This window comes from Symphalangus syndactylus, chromosome 21 (assembly GCF_028878055.3).
Source record: "Symphalangus syndactylus isolate Jambi chromosome 21, NHGRI_mSymSyn1-v2.1_pri, whole genome shotgun sequence".
Lineage (NCBI taxonomy): Eukaryota > Metazoa > Chordata > Mammalia > Primates > Hylobatidae > Symphalangus > Symphalangus syndactylus.
The window spans coordinates 42,551,460-42,569,407 of NC_072443.2; the positions used below are offsets into that span (position 1 = coordinate 42,551,460).

Here is a 17,948-nt window from a genome sequence, read left to right on the forward strand (position 1 = left end):
AAATAGATACAAGTCTTTTAAAAAGAAGTAAAAGAAGTCCTAAGGCTTCTTTTTGTACCAGGTATCAATCCAGCTGGATGTGGGAAGGCAGTCCAAATATCCCAGAGTTGGGACACAGGAATCCAGGGTGGTGGGTGAAGGGAACAGCTTAGTGTTAAGGGGCCCTAACCAGTTGCTATTTATCAACCAGTGCAAAAATATTTTAGTATTTTAACAACTTGCATGGCCATTCCACTGTGTCCTGGGAAAAAAGTCAGCCCAGCATATGACCCCACTCATCCTTACCACACAGTCCCCTGGATTCCCACTGGTAGCTGAATACATGCACCACAAATGAGATAAGCAGAGCACCAGCTGGATTAAAGGGTCCTTGTTTATTCTCCACTGCATGACCATCTGTCTCACACCTGGCAAGGGAAAGGTGGAAACAAAAGAAAGAGGAAGAGGAAGATAAGTTAGAAAGAATAGAGTAATCGATTGTTTTATCTGATCTTAAAACAAGTCAACCAGAACGTACCTCCTCCAGTTCCTAGCAGGCTGCAATTCCATATAAGAATAAACTTAGTGAGATGGTGATAATGTCACTAGAAGAGTTGCTTAAGCACAAAAGGTTATGTTACATGGAAGTTAAAAGCAAGATGTGCTGTGAGTAGATGTGCTCAGAGTAAAAAATCAGTTCTTGCAAAATTAACAGTTGAATTATATTCATTGCATTTTAAAGGTAAAGTATTAATAAATTCATACAATGAAAAGAGTAAAAAATAAATTCAAATTCTCAGACCAAGCCACCATTCTTCAAACTTTGAAAAATGTAGACTTGTTTTTATTGCAATTATTTTAAATCTTAACAATACTTTCTGGAAAAGTGAAGGCTTTAGGCAGTAACATTCTAATAGCACAAATAAAATCTTTTCTTATGAGATTTTAAGTTCAACACGCAGGGTAAGAATTTTTTACAATTGCATTGATCATTTGAACTCTAGGGCTCCTGATCCTGAGGGCACATATTTTGTTCCTCATTAACTAGAAAAAAGTAAGGATGGTATACCACTTATTTTAAAAGCTATTTTCTGAAGATGGGATATGAAAAACATGGTCATTTTCCTCAATTTGGACATGATTTCTTCTATTTTCATGTAATTTCATAAAATGATTATTTTAAATGGTTCTGCTTTTAGTCATAACCTTGTAAGGGGGTAAAGAAGTGTGAGAGGGGATTTGAAAATGGTAAACTTTTATGTTGAACTGGACTTCCAACTGAAGGTTACAGCTGGGTGTTGAAAATGACATCATAATCCCTTTGATGACCCGTATGGATCTCATCGGTAATAATCTGTATTGACCACTAGAATGGTTTTGTTTATAGAATTATTTACTAGCCTTCTATTTTCTCTTTTGAAGAAACAGTTTTCGGAGCCCTCAGCTAAATAGGGGTTCCAGTATCAGAGCTGTGAGCAATGCTGCCTTAATGGGAAATAAAGGGGAGCCAAACTTGGGCGTTTACAGTGTGCCTCTCACAGGATCCTTCTTTTGCCTGGCAGACAGTCTAATGGCTACTTGTTCAACTTGTGACCAGACAGTTTCTCACACGGGAAACTTGTTTGTACTGGCAGACATCCCCGTGGCTCTCGTCTGACCCATGTCCAGTTTATGCCTGTCTGACCATTGCTCCAGCTCTGGGAGCCCAACCCTGTGTTCTCCCCAGCATCCTGAAGAAAACCCGGTCTAGGGTAGCCCCTATTTCTTCAGATGGAAAATATAAATTCAGTACACCACCAGAATAAGAAACAATTTTGGATTTTTACTTACAGCTCCTGGACAAAGAGGATAATGAGTTGGGAGGGCAGTCCTCCAACCCTGGGTCACACAAGGCAGGAATGAAGAGTCAGGCTGGGAGAGAAGGAGAAAGAAAAACAGAGAGAGTGAAGCATGCAATGACTAGCAGTATTTATAAGGGATTAGACTGTGGGTCACTTTAAGTTTGAGGGCAGATGCCTAGTGGTTCATTTAAAGGAAGCAGGAAAGCAGACAGCCCCACCTGCTAGGCAGGAGAGATGACTCTAAGTTCTTCTTTCCAGCCACTGGCTTGAGCCAGCCAGTGGCTGTGGTGTACAGCTGGAAGCTGTGTCCAGGGTGATTGAGGCTTGCTTCTGATATGAGACAATTAGGGTGCTGAGGCAACATAGAATTATAAAAATCCCCTATGGAGACTTTTTTAAAAATTTTTTTTACTATTTGGAAAATCATCCACAAGAGCTACCCGTGGACTTTATTTTCAGTGTCTTTGGAATGCCAAACACAGGGTGAGGTGTCATATATTTAGAAATAAGTAAGACCCAGATTTTTCCCTCAAATTCCTTACAATCTAGCTTTTCTTCCTCTGTATTTCATACCTCCCCCTTTCCAGTCATTGTACTAAAAACAAGGAATATTTCCCAGCCACCCCTGCCTTCTCAAAGAAACCTCTTTCCACAGCCTTGCTTTTAAAAATGTTCTGTTTTCACCATCTATCCATGCTGATTGGACAACTGGCCCTTGCTGTGCTTAAGTGTCTTTCTCCTGGAAAATGGGAGCTCAAAACAGTAAGCCTAGTGGCACTTGCTTGGAATGAGAATACCAATGAATCAGGGTGTTGGCTATATCACTCTGAAGCAGAAATGGCTGGTCTGTCAACATGGACATGCAAAGAGATGCAGCAACATGAAACTAAAAAGTTCAAGAGCAATGAGGCCAAGGTGCTCAGGACTGATTTTCCAGTTTATATGTTCCACTCCCTCAGGAGGACACAGTTCCTGCTACAGGACTCTGTGGGATGGAGACCCACAGTGCCGCTGGACCTTCTCAACATATTTTCTCTTTTCACTTTACATTGGATTGAGTAAGTTTCTATTCCTTAACCAAATAGCCCTTGTCTAAAACATAACTTGTGGACTTAAGATTATAAAAGAAAATAAATTCCAGCAAGAAAAGTCAAAAAGAGCATTAAATCAGGAGTGTGCAGACATCTGAATTTTAGTTTAGCTTTTTCCCCAACCACTATAGTAATCACATGATCCAGATTTTCTAGGAGAATCATGATATTTAAAAATCTCATTTCATTGATAAAAGAACAATATTGTAAAAACACACGTAGCCAGTGGTGTGTCAGTAAATGTTTAACAATCAACTCTCTGGCAAAGAAAGCCATGCCCTAATATTTAGCCTTGGCCAATTTCCATGGTATAAATACTTCTATTGTGGCAGATTTCAAGCAACTAACCTGATGTCACTGAACACTGAGTTTGGAAGAGATGCTAACAACCATCACTCATGAGCCAGTACAAGATGGCTCCAGCACACCTCTGTGTGAGGCCCAAGTTTTAGAACTAGAAAGAGTCTGCTTTACAACTTACCTTTGCTCCATTATTATGCATAAAGTGGATTTCTGTCTGTGCCTCCATTATATATAGAGTTAGAATAAAAAATGACCACATAGAGGGTTGTTGAAAGGATCAAATAAGATGATATGTACCTTACATAATGCCTGGCAATGTGTATGTTCAACTAACAGCAGTGATTATTGTTGCTGCGTTTGTTGTTGTCACTACTCCTATTATGAGTATTATTGTCAGATTATGGGTCTCAGTTTTGGATTGAAAAATACAGTCCCCATAATTATTATCAATTTCCTGAATAACCTTAAATAAATTACCTGATTTTTGTGTAAGTCAATATCCTCATCTCTAAAATGAAGTTCTAAGGAAAGTCACTATAGTATTTTTCCTTCAAATCCTATGAAGACATAAGAGTGAAGCTATGTGAGAGATAGATTTGGGTGCACAGGAAAAGGGAAGGAAAATGGCAGGGTCAACCCCCCTCTAAAATCAAACCCTCAGGAAGTAAAGCCATCAAGTGTGATGTCCAAGAATGTCTCTCTGCCTCCAGGACCTTCAGAAGGACACAAACTGCAACATTATGCAAAGGTTCAACCCATGCCATATCTTCTTTCTTTCTTTTTGAGGCAAGGTCTTACTCTGTTGCTACTGAGGTTGGAGTGCAGTGGTGTGATCATGGCTCACTACAGTCTGGACCACCTAGACTCAAGCAATTCTCCCTCCTCAGCCTCCCAAGTAGCTGGGACCACAGATGCATGGGCAACTGTACCCAGCTAATTTTTTAATTTTTGTAGGGATGAGGTCTCACTGGTCTCAAACTCCCAGCCTCAAACTGTCCTCCCACCTTAGCCTCCCCAAGTGCTGGGATTGCAGGCATGAGCCATTACGCCTGGCCTCAGTCCCGGCTTTTAATGGAGTATCTCCATGGCTTAATTAGGAGTAAGAAGATAGGTTGAAATGAAAAGCAGAGAACATACAAAGAAAAGGCTAAAGTGCCTTCTCTTTGCCATTATTAAATTGAATTAAGTCTGGCCTAAAGCAGCACCTCTACATATTTAAGTATGGCCTAACGGTTTCTCAGTATATAATGAACTGTTATATAATGTGATACCTAAATAGACTGTAACCTACTCTTATCACAAGTAACCAAGCCTCAGCCCATCACAGCAGCCAAGTTTCAGCCAATCACAGGCTGCCAACTGTTAAAATCATGTTCAAATAAGGCAAACACCTGTTCAAATAAGGCAAACACCAATCCAGCTGTTTCTGTTATTTTTTTGTCCATAAATGTTATCCAACCCTGTGGCAACCCTGGAGTCACTTAAAACTTTTTATGGTTCTGGGAGCTGACTGATTTGCAAATCGTTCCTTACTCAATTGAACTCTGTTAAATTTAAGTCATCTGAAGTTTTTCTTTTAATGTTATTTTACCCCCAAGAGCAAAATACACATGTTAGACTAGGGCTAGTAACTACCTCAAGAACTCGGACCCTTTTACTTGGTGCCCTGAAAATATGATATGATCAACCTCATGCTACTCTCCTTACTTTCTATTCCAACACACACACACACACACACACACACACACACACACACTCTTAGTTCACATATGATGCATGTATAAATAACAACAGTCTGGTCAAATGGCAAATTTATCTGCTTTCTAGATAGGGGCAGGGCACTGATTTTAAGTGAAGGCTTAAAATCAGTTCACTCTAAACCATAAAAGTAAAACCAACTCAGTTTCTTTTTCAGGGAAAGAGAGAAACAAACTAGAGGAAAGGTGGGAGTTAGAAGTTGGGGCCCAAAGAGAAGAAGCACTCATCTGAGAGAAAGGGAAAGTATACAGAAAAGAAAGTGGTTTTTAATAAGAAAGAGCAAAGAGGTGGTCAAATAAGAAACTAACGAGAAGAGGGAAGAGATTACAAATTATGAGAGGAGGGATGTGGAGAATGGAGAAAATGGACAAGAAGAGGAATTAGCGATGAAAGAATTTTTTTATTGCACTTTTAAAATCACAGCATCAAAGATTTCCCAAGCTCCAACAGGGCAATATGAGTTTGTGTATAGGTAGCAATCCTGAACGCTGTCTTCGGTAAAGACTGAAAAGGTGCTAGGAGATACCCTTTTTTAATAACATTTACATTCAAATAAACCTAGAAGGCAGGAGAAGGGCAAGCTGCCTGCTGTATCCCATTTACAATCCTGAAACAGAAGAGCCGAGTACCCAGAATATTCTGGACAGATTAATCTTGGCCGAGGTCTACAAAAAGATGAAAAAATGCAAAATTAAAGTGATTCTGTCACTTAAAATAAAGAGTAATTACTTATGGGAGGAAGGAAACCAAATAAAGTAGCAAAGAAATTCTCTGATTTAGTGAAATTCATAGAAATGAAAAGATTTTCTATAAGATCTGTTATATGAGCTGTAATTCTCTAAGACTGCAGACACAGGATTTGATTGGGACCCTTGATCAACTCTTGTTAAGGTTGTTTTACCTTCTTATCATTGCTAGCACAAAATAAAATGCCCACTTCCTGACAGTCACAGTCAGATTGCACCATAAAGAAACACAGTCAACCTGTTCGAAATCAGGCTCTGGATTTAGCACCATATGATTTGAGCCTCAACTAAACTTATCTTTGGGGTCTGAAAAGTAATATTTGTTTACTGCTTAAAACACACCATTTGCGAATGAAATTATCATCCCTGAATCACAACGCTATAAAAATGTTCTCTCTGGGTAAAATCAAATGAAGAATTAAGTTCTTTTGCAGTAAACCTGGGACTATCCTTACAGTCAATTTAACTACTTGGATGGAGTGAGAAGGCACACACTTAAATACAGTTAAAATTAAAGCTATCTTTTGCCTGAGTTATCTGCAAATACTCAGCGACTGGGGTTTAGCTTTTACTTCCTACCCTGCTATGGCTACAGGGACCTATAGAATTTTCCAGCCTAAGCTTAAATCATAACATGGATAAGTAACAGCTAAATGATAACATAAGAATTAAAGAAGTAGAAGTCAGAAAATCAGGGGCAAGAGAAATGAAAGTGTGAAGGACATCTCTTTCATGATAGCCTATAAATCTGTTCACTCAACACATCTGGCAAGTGAACTAGGCTTTCAGAAAACTGAAAATGAAGAAGGGTTTCTTCCTTCTTTCTTTCAAATCAGATTACAATGTGCATACAAAAGGACCTGCAAATAGAAATAAGAAAATTCCATTAGTGTGATAATGATATTCTGAATGACCTGAACAGACAAAGGAGATTGGAACTTTGGAAGTAATTTGTCGATCGTTTCCTCTTCCACATTTCGCGAGCTCCTGACTTAAAGGGTTTTAGAAAATGCTGCCGTGTTTCTGCTAGGCCAGCTTTGTTCTATCTGCCAGAGAATGCCTACGGGAAAAATTAATTCAATAAAACATGATTTCCATTGTGATGTTAGATTGTTTTTACTTTCCATTAATTAAAATATATATATATTTATATTTATATAAAATAACAGGCAGCCTCAGCCACACCGTATGCTTGCTAGAATACATGCGAACTGAAGGGCACTGGGAGACATGACTCTAACTTGATCTTTCTAAAGTTCATGTTCTGTGTAAAATATACCCACGGACCATGGCAAAGCCACCAATAAAATGCTCAAGTACTTGGGCAGTAAAGAGGTGATGTGAAATTATTAACAACTTTGTTTGCATGAGACTCTAAATTTCCATCTCATCTCCCCACCTGACCCCTTCTGCCACCACCGCTTGGCACCATAATAGGCCAGAATTGTGTCCAGTGTGTATATTTGCCTGAAATGGCCCAGGATAAAAGGAGTCAGCAGGTAAATCCAAAGTCTTTACCAAGGATCAGTAGGCAAATGAGGAGTACTGACTTGTGTCTTCATGTCCAGAAGGCCCATCTGAAAGTTGGAAACAGATAACAAGACTCAGAAAGAGAAGCTGGTAAACACTGGAATAGTGGAGTGAGTAACAGCAGGAGTAAAGTGAGAAGGCTCAGGAGTAGCAGAGCAAGGACAGGTGTAAAGGTTCCTTTTTCTTTGACCTGGACCCCATGGGGCAGGAAGCCTGGGGTGCACACAGATTTGGGGTGAAGTTTCCTAGCAGGGAAGAATGTCCCAAGGAAAAAGCAGTCAGTTAAATAGATGATGTGGTAAGCACAGTGCAGATGTTAGGTATTGTTAGTAGGTGGGTGGGAGTGCAGTGGGAAAGGTCTGATGTGAGAGCACAGGCCAGGAAAATCGGGCTCTGTGTGAGTTGTCCTGGTCACCTGGAGATAGAGGATCTCTCACCTGGTCAAGCCACAGAGAGACTCAGCACTGAACACCAGAGCAGAAGCACACAAGAGCCAGTGTTGCACAAGAGCTTGCAACCCCCGCTCTCAGGAAAGACGTCTGCATTTGAAACCTGGATCTGACATTTGCAGCTCTGTGACCTTGGGTAAGTAACTCAAGCCTCCTCGTCCAAGCAATAATAGTAGTACTTACATAGATGGGTTCTTATGAAGATTAAATGAATTGCACAAATAAATGATAATATATAAGGTAATGGATATTTTAATTAACTTGATTTAGCCGTTCTACGATTTATACATTTTTAAAACATCGTGTTGTATACCATATATATACACACACAATTTTTATTTGTCAATTAAAAGTAAATAAGTAAAACAGAATTATACCAATATTAGTTCGTAAATGTAAAGTACTTAGAACAGTGCCTAGTACATAGTGAGCAATCAATATTAGCTATCATAATTGCTTATTAATATACTTGATACCATCTTGTGAAAGATAGAAAAGCAGAAGCTCCTATACACAGAAGCTACTCTTTTATATTACAATGGCTAAAAATATTTTTTTGCTTTCCGTCTTGGAGCAGATATTCTACTTCTCTACTTTTTTCTTGGTAATTTTATTTCAATAAACTAGAATCTCTCAATTCAAAATAATTTCTAAATGTTAAATTTCAATGTATAAGTCAAGCTTTAGAAATCATATTATGCAGTATTATTGATTTATTTTTGAAACAATTACATATCTATTTTAAAGACACAAATCTTTTGCGCCAAAATATTGTTTTAAATATTACTGTGGGTGCATGTAGTCCATGGACCTTGAAAAACAAAGTATTACAAAGGATGTCTTCCTAGCATCAACTGTTCTCATTCAAAAGGAAGGCAGTCTCTTCCTTAAACATAGGGATGACCTCCTTAAGTGACTTTTTTAACCAATCTCTGAGTTAGCCTTCTGCAACATTCCTATAGGTGGGTCATGAAACATAGGAACCAGCCGTTTTTTTTCCAGCCTGACTCAAAATTGGACTATTAGCTAAAGCAAGGTCACTAGCAAAGGGCTGCTGCATCTGTTATCAGGCCCTGTTCCCAGACAATCTGTATCTGGATCAGCCTTCCAAGTGATTTTGCTGCACGCTTGAGTTTGAGAAACACTGACCCACAGAAGCTAGACCACAACCTGATTCTTCATCTCCATGAGTAAGGAACTTGTCTAAGGTCAGATAGGTGAAAAGTGGGAGAGCTGAGTGCAGTGACCCATTCTTCCCAGTACACCATGCTGCTTCACCCTTCTGTATACCACCTTCAGAAAAAAAAAAAGAAAAGGCCTTGAAAATTACACTATGGGAAGAGTATCAAATTCCATTTTGAAAGCATTTATAGTAAAAATGGCAATTTTCTCAGCTTTCTACAACCTAGCATATTTTGACTCCCATATCAACTAATCAAATATTTCTTCAGAAATATTTCCAATGCATAAAACTACCAGATACAATCTGCCTTCTCCTAAGAAAATTCAATACATAAAAACCTGCTTACAAAACAGATAAATCAGAGTTTTAACTCTACAAAAGAATTTGCCACCTAATTTTTTTCTTTAAAAAAACTAGTCTCCTGATACATTTGCACAATGATTCATTTCACAAAATTGTAATATACCTGAAAATTTTAGGAGGCATATCAACTAAGATTGTGTTCAGTCTTTTATAGAATTGGATCATTCATAATCTTTCTCATTAATTCTCTGTGGTTGTGTTAGTCATTTTGCAAAAACGAAAATTCCACTTCAAATTTCCAGGAGATGCTAAGAGTCACCCCAATCTCTTAGGGCAGGGTTCTGAAGACTAAAATGTATCACAAAAAGGAATTTTTAAAACACAGATTGCTGTGCCATACCCCCAGGATTTCTAATTCAGTAGGTCTGGGGTGGACCCAAGATTTTATATTATAAATGAGTGTGATGGATCTCACTTTTAGGACCACTATTTACGGAAGTTCCAGGGTAGACATAAACAAAAATTTTTCTGCAATAGTCCTCCTCAGTTTTCAAGCTGTGTTAAGATATATTCTACTGACACCTGCTGATTATGATGATTCAAGACATAGTTCTTTCTACAAATATATACTTTATAAGCCCTTACCACCACCCAACAGGTGATCAACTCAGACATGAATTCAGGAACAATAGCAAAGCTGGACTACTAGTACCTGATAAATATGGAGATTAAAATAGTTGCAAGGAGTATCCTCAATAACAGGGAAATGAGTAACTTTTCCTGCTGTTTTTGGAAATTTTAAAGTGGTTACATTGGGCAACCTATTCCCATTAAGTTTGAGAAGGTTAAGATATTGAGGTCACTACTTTAGCTATCAGTACTCTAATGAGGAGGATTTCCACAAAGCTATACAATTTAAAAAGAAATGCTGTAAATCTCTTACTAAACCAAACAAGTATCATGTTTATTGAGTACTTACTGTATTTCATATATTATCTCACTTCATCTGCATGATACCCTTGCTCCATAAATAGGATTAAGTCTATTTTGCAAATGCAACCAAAAAGACTGAATAGAGTTATCCCAGGTAGCACAGTTCATAAATGGTAGGGCCAGGATTTAAATCCAGATTGTGAGACCCTAGAGTATAGGATCTTTTTTTCACTCCATGTTAACCAGCGTATAAAATAAGGCTTCAGTTTTCCCATTCATTGGAGAATAAATAGTTACTGAGTGCAGACCAGAGCGGTCTCTTTGTTGTTCACCTTCTACGGGTTTTGATGGTGCATCAGTTTTCTATTGCTGCATAACAAATTATAATAAACCTAGAGACTTAAAGCAATATTCATTTATCAGCTCACAGTTCTGTACACCAGAAATCCAGGCAGGATCTACTGGGTTCTCTGCTGAAGGTATCACAGGACTAAAATCAAAGTATCAGCTGGGCTGGGCTCTCTGGACCCTCAGGAACAATTGCTTTCAAGTTCGTTTATGTTGTGGGCAGAATCGAAGTTCCTTGGGATTGCAGTACTGAGCTCCCCATTTCCTTGCTGGTTGTCAGCTGGAGGCCATTCACAGCTTCTGGGGCCCTCTCCATTTCTTGTCACATGGCTCCGTCCATCTTCCACCCAGCAACAGTGCATCAAATCCTTCTTGTGCTTATATCTGACTTGCTGTTTTGCTTCTAGCCAGAATACACTCTGGTTTTACAGGTGTTACTTGTTCGGGTCAGGCCCACCCAGATAATCTCTGTACCTTAAGGTCAACTGACTTGGGACTCTAATCACATCTGCAAAATCCCTTTACAGCAGTACCTAGGTTAGTGCTTGATTGTATTAATATTTGATTGAATAAGTGGGGAGAGGAATCTCATAGGGAGGAACAGCTATACATACAGGCACACCCTCCTATCTAAACAGGAAACCCAAGGACGGTTTTCCCATCTCAGAGAACATCTTGAGGTTGTCCCTGCTCCCTCCCTGCATCTCAGCCCTTGGCAAGTGTTGCTCCTGAGGAGAAATCCTAGTCTGAGGAGAGCCCAGGATTCACTATCTCTCATGGACTCTATCGAGATTCTAACTTCAGAATCAGCCAATAAAGCAAACGTCCAGGCTATTGAAGAAAATTATTTTCTCATAGATCATTTCCTGAGTGTCCATTTTACCTATTTGTTTTGTGTGTGGATATAATCTTATCTCATACTACATGGGGAGATCCTTCATGAAAAGAGCTGTATCTTAAACAACTTTGTGTTCACAAAAGTGCCTAGCACAATTCCTGAAATTCAGCAGATATTCAGTACATGCTTGATAAACTGAGTTAGTTATTTGACATTAATTAGATTGTCAGCAACATTGCTTACTACTCATTAGGAGTTCAATAAATTTTATTTTCCTTTCCTTAACATCTGGATTAAAAACTAAAGAAGTCTTCCCTTCTTCTAAAAAATCAAAACCTATAGACGTTGTAAGTACAGTCATTTATGGCATATGATGAGTGCTTTGTAACTGTAAAGGAAAGAGATGGCCATATAATAGTGTTTCCTTTACAGTTAATCTATAACAATCTTTAGGATTATAAGCTTAAAGCTTTGAAAGGACAGCTCAATTATTTGTCTTAAATGCAGAAAAAATAGAACTTAGCAATTTTCTTGTCAAGGAACTTAAATCCTTTAGATGAAACCCAGAAAATTCTACCCATTAAGACTATTAAACAATTTGGGGGTCTAAAGTCCACAAAGAACCTCCTGGATATTAGAGAGGAAAACTGATTTGAGATGTGGCATATCTCATGGGAGCAACAACTTCTTGTGAATTAAGTCTCATAAATGTAAACTCAAGCATCCTATAATAAATCGAATAGTTTATTAGGCTTTCAAAAATTCTCTATGGTGTATATAAAAGTGTACTTGCTGTTCTGCAGGGAGCTGGAAAGCAACATAGTGCAGTGGCCTTGGAACCAAGTAAGCCAACCTAGAATGTAAATCCCCTCTCTGCTGATTACTAGCCAGTAGGCTGTAGCCAGGGAACTTAAGACTTCAGGACATTGGTTTCATCATCTACAAAATGGGTATAATAACACTTAATCCTTTAAAATTGTAAAACTTACAGATAATGAAAATAAGTCAAGTGACACAGTACTTCACTAAATAGTAGCTGCAATTTTTATTTGCACAGTCAGGTACCTCTCCCCAATTCATAAAAGAATGCTCCATAAATGTTAAATACAAATATTTGTGAGTTTTCTCTTTCCAAGTCCTAGGTTTAGACATCATTTTCCTCCATATCCACTTAAAATCCCTCAAACTCCTTTTTTGTTTTGTTTTATTTTGTTTTGTTTTTTGAGACGGAGTCTTGCTCTGTCACCCAGGCTGGAGTGCAGTGGCGCAATCTCGGCTCACTGCAAGCTCCGTTTCCTTGGTTCACACTGTTCTCCCATGTCAGCCTCCCGAGTAGCTGGGACCACAGGCACCCACCACCATGCCTGGCTAATTTTGTTTTTGTATTTTTACAAAAACAATAGTAGAGACGGGGTTTCACTGTGTTAGCCAGGATGGTCTCAATCTGCTGACCTTGTGATCCGCTCGCCTCGGCCAAAGTGCTGGGATTACAGGCGTGAGCCACCACGCCAGGCCTCAAACTTAATTCAAAGAAATCATCAGTAGGGATGGTGGCGCAACATGTTCTCTGTGCACTGTATTTTATGCTGCGTTAGACTAGAGATAACGCAAGGACACTTGTCGCAGGGCCTTTCTGTCTCATGTTGGTATTCAACACATGTGAAAGAATAATAATGGTCATCAGGATCACTGCATACATATTCTACATAAAAGAAAAATCCAATTGGTGTTACAGAGCTCCTGGTCTCAGAATCTCTTTCTGCTTCAGCTGATATATAGTGTAAATCTAAAACTTATTTAAAAACCTGTCTGGGTAAGACAGCTTTTAATTAATCTTCTCTTAGTTTTTATACTATATGGTACCTGGAAGATTCAAGATCAATCACCACTGTATTGTAATGTCGTGTTGTGAGACAGAAAGATAAATGAGCTATCAAACTTAGCATTTTGAAAGCTAAGTTAATTTAACTAGCTCCAGAACATACTCTAGATTGGTGAATAAAGTTGTGAGCTGAGGCATTGAATGTTACAACCGTGAATGTGGTATGTTTTTAAGAAAACAAAAATTTGCTAGTTACTATTTGTCCTTCACAGGCATTTAAATCCAGGATCAGAGAGGTGTAGCTGGGTGATAAGGTCATATTGCTAGTTCTGTCAGGCCAATTAAGACAGCTTTATTAACTCAGACTTTTAATTGAGCGCTTGTGACAAGGTCTGGGCTGATCTGAAGTTTCCCTCAGCTGGATGCATGAGTAAAAGGTTGGGCAAGCAAATTAAACTTAATTTATGCTTAACAGTAGACCTGAGTAGACTTTGATTTTTTCTAATAGGACATAAGAAGATTTTTTTAAATTATAATTGTATTTCAAAATGTGTTTTCTCAACTATAGGAATATTGAGCAGATTCTCATCCTTGAGGAAGAGGGCACCCCCATCCCTGGGATATCCATTTACACAATGATATTTCAATCAGAAAGAAGAATACGAATAAAACTACCAGCCTGGCTCTTCAAAACTACCAGTCTAAATTGTAATAAAACTTCAAACAAAAGAAAAATGTTTCAGAAGTCATTGGAGAGGTATTTAGATATGTTAATCACAGCTATTAAGAAATATCAGCTTTGGAATGTCACATCTATTCAAATAAGCAACAGTAAATGAAGCCATTTTGAAAGGTTTTCTCTCTCTTAAAAGATAATAAAATCAAATTGCTATGAGGTAGAAAACCACCCTCTACCCAACTCCCATACTCACCTATCCCCAACCTAATCTATACCAGACCACTGTTTCCCATTTCTTCCATTGATGTGCTCATTAACTCTTTTCTAAACATGCATTAAACACACAGTACATATAGGCCAGGTCCTTTGCTCTGTTTTAGAATCCTAGTTATTAGCAAGTCACAATTTATGTCTTCAAGAAGTCACAGAGAAAAGTGCAGTTAATTACAAAATGGTATACATGGTGGTTAATTTTATGTGTCAACTTGACTGGGTCACGAAATCCCCACACAATCTAAGTAAGCATTCTGGGTGTTTCTATGAGAGTGTTTCTGGATGAGATTAACATTTGAATCCATAAAATGAGTAAAGCAGATTGCCCCCCCAACTCCACTTCCCATGTGGGTGGGCTTCATCCAGTCTGTTGAAGGCCCAAATGGACAAAAATGAAGAGTAAGAGATAATTCCCTTTCTCTGCCTGACGGTCTTCAAGCAGAAACATCAGTCTTTTCCTGTCTTTGGACTCTCTCCTGGGTCCCCAGTTTGCCAACTGCAAATCTTGGGACTTCTCAGCCTCCATAATCAGGTAAGACAATTCCCTATAATCAGTCTCCTTATATACAGAAATATATAATATCTTACTGTTTCTGTTTCTCTGGAGAATTCATGCTAATACTGTAGGATAGGTGAAAGTGGGAACAAAGGCACCCATGGGTTTTATAGTTGCCACCACAGAATATCTTGTAATTCACATAATACTTATTTGTTTGTCCAGAACCTTACCTCACTGACATAGACACTTGGCTTTAGAAATCAATTCAAAGACTCACTCCCTTCTCATATTCTACCCTAAGAAGTTTCTGACCTCAACCCATAAACCACAAAAAACATTACTTCCCTAACATTTCACCATTTCAAAGTTGTTCTATGTGCTACTCTCTTTTGTTACACTACGTCAATGAATTTCAGTTTGCTTCTATCATAACAGGTTTCTTTAAAGAGAAGACTTTCCTTATATGTTTTAGGGTAAGGAGAATTATTTTCACAAATCTGTGGATGCCTAGAGATCAAAGTTACCTTCAAAGCATTGTAATATAACTCTAAAAATTTCCTGTCCTATTTAAAGGTAAAGTGATTCACCTAAAGTCTTCCAGCTAGTTGCTGGCATAGCCAGGCAAGAACCCAAATCTTGAGATTCCCTTGCTTTCACATCAAAGATATTTAGAAAAAAAATTCTTCAAAGATATTGTCAACTTTGAACAAATCTCTGATTCACTAAACAAATCTTTCTAACTGCTCTTTTACAAAAAAATTTTGTTGTTTTTGAAAGTTCTGCCAGGTAAAGAGTTTATTAATTAACTCACACACACACACATACACACTCGCACATATATATAATTTTTTTCCTTTTCTGGGGGTGGTGGGAAAGAACCTCTACATTTGAATATAGATACATATATGTGTGTGTGTGTGTGCACGCAAATATTATAATAAATTTACATAAAGATTTTATAAAAGTAGACATCCATATAATGTTTAAAAATTTTTTTCTACTTTTATTAGCGAATAAAAGCTTTAACTTTTAGTTCTAAAATTTAAAATATAAGCAGCCTAGAAAATAGGCATCACCCTGACAGGCAGAAGAGGATAATAGTTAAGAACATGGAATTTGACGTTAGCCACACCCAAGTTCAAACCCCAGCTCTGCTACTTGAAAAATAATTCTTGGAGCTCTTTGTAACTATAACCACTCAGTAAGGATAGAATGGTGAAAAATAAAAGCAGAGAGGCTCCTGTTTCGGAAAAATGTGTTAGGATCATCTCTCCATGTTTCAGGGCAGGAAGTGGTTGATCATGTATTGCAGGAACTAAAATCATAGGGGCCATATTTAGAGCTAATATCTGGTTTTGATATATTTTTAAACTAAGAATAAATTGCTTTAAAATACACAGTTTTTAAGATAAAAGATAGTTGATAGTTTTAAAATAAAAAACAACTCTGCATTATTCAGCAAGACCTGCTTGAAGGAATATTTGGTTTCCTAAGGGATAACAAACCCTGTCTCTATCAAAAAGATAAAAGAGTCAAGCAAATAATAATTGTCCCCATTTTTTTCTACTGCATCTTGGCAGGAAATAATGATACCAGTAAGCAGTCAATGCTTCCTCTTAACAGGCTTACTGGAGATGGACAAATGAGGGCTGCTCTGGTGGGACAGACAGGAGCTGGTGGGTGCAGTGATGGAGATGCAAGTGTGGTGCTTACTATGACTGATCTGAACCTGATCAGAGACACAGGCTACAAGGATTTATGAAACAGGCTCACTGTGTGCTGGTTACTAACGTGTCTAAATCCAGTGAAACAGAACACCCACACACAAGTCACATGAAGTGAGTTTATCACTTACAGATAGGCATGAGAGTGACAACAGAAGCCTAGGATTCAGGGAAAACCAGTTCTCCAAGCCTCAGAAAAGCTGCCCAGAGTGCATAAAGGTTTGCCTACAAGTACCCCTCTTGCATTATAGCTGAGGTCCTCCAGAAAACAGTCTGCTCTAGGTTTTGTATCTAGGGACATCATAATTCACTGAGCTAGAGCACGGAAAGACATCTCATTTCTATGAGGGATCAGGCTGTCCCAGCTGGCCCCTCCTTACTGCAGGATGTGGCATTCCCAGCACATTCAACAGTTTATTCTTGTGAACTACAAGTGAGAAGGGAGAGAACCGGGTCGTTCCAAGGTCACCTGGAGAACTGTCCTGCAGGAGTGTCCTTACACATTTTCACAGTGCAGACCACTCCTGAGACGAAACCAGCAAGCCTCTGACTCCCCCTAAAAATTGAGAATGAGAACAGCCAAACAATATTTCAAAAAGTGCTGACAATATCACATCTACCCTAGGCTACATCCATCCTCAAGAAGAAAAAAAAAAACATAAACTCTGACATTGAATGTATCCTTTCCTCGAAAAAATGGTAGAGAATACCTGTAGTACTTGAATAGTACCACTTTCGAAACCGTTCTCAGTATTTAGAGGGATGGCCTTTTCTTTGTTTCTTTTAGTGCTTGGGTAAACTAGTGGAAGAATCACTCAACAATAGGCATTTTCTAACTCTGGGAATTTAGGTATGAAATAGACCTTCTCTGAGCCTCAGTTTCCATGTTCTTAATCAAAAAAAAGAAGAATAAATTAGATAATGAATAAAACAGACTTGACATGGAGCGCAGCACCTAATAAGTGTTCAATAAATTGTAGTCCTTATTACTAAATTTACTCAATCAAAGGCTTTTTTATGAAAAGCATATTTATCTTGTAGATTATATAATATTGTTGCTAAGGATTTAAAGCAGGTATTATAATCAAAATTACAAACTTAAACCATAAAAAAGATGAAATGAACAAATTAAGATGTTTTCCTTATTTTACCCTGCGAGAAAATACAAACTCTTCTTTTTGATCTTTTTTCTTTTTTAACTTTATTTCTTCAGAAAAAAAGAAAAAAACGGGATACTTCTGCAGAACGTGCAGGTTTGTTACATAGGTATACGTGTGCCATGGTGGTTTGCTGCACCTACTGACCTGTCCTCTAAGTGCCCTCCCTTCACCCTCCAAACCCCAAAAGGCCCTGGTATTTGTTGTTCCTGCTCTGTGTCCATGTGTTCTCAATGTTCAACTCCCACTTATAAGTGAGAACATGCGGTGTTTGGTTTTCTGTTCCTGTATTAGTTTGCTGAGGATGATGGCTTCCAGCTTCATCCATGTCCCTGCAAAGGACATAATCTCATTCCTTTTTACGGTTGCATAGCATTCCATGGTGTATATGTATCATATTTTCTTTATCCAATCTATCATTGATGGGCATTTGGGCTGGTTCCATGTCTTTGCTATTGTAAATAGTGCTGCAATAAACATACATGTGCATGT

General features: G+C 38.3%; 1 protein-coding gene across 1 annotated transcript in view; it reads right to left on the reverse strand.

Annotated features, from left to right (window-relative positions):
* LOC134735446 (uncharacterized) overlaps positions 1-3,442 on the reverse strand; it is a 160,966-nt gene extending 157,524 nt beyond the window's left edge. The window contains exons 1-2 of the mRNA XM_063630501.1: positions 3,393-3,442; positions 1,810-1,890 (exon numbers count right to left, since the gene is read on the reverse strand). Coding sequence (XP_063486571.1) covers positions 1,810-1,890; positions 3,393-3,440 — 129 coding nt within the window. The 5' untranslated portion in view covers positions 3,441-3,442. The remainder of the gene's footprint in view (positions 1-1,809; positions 1,891-3,392) is intronic.
* Between the last annotated feature and the right edge of the window lie 14,506 nt (positions 3,443-17,948).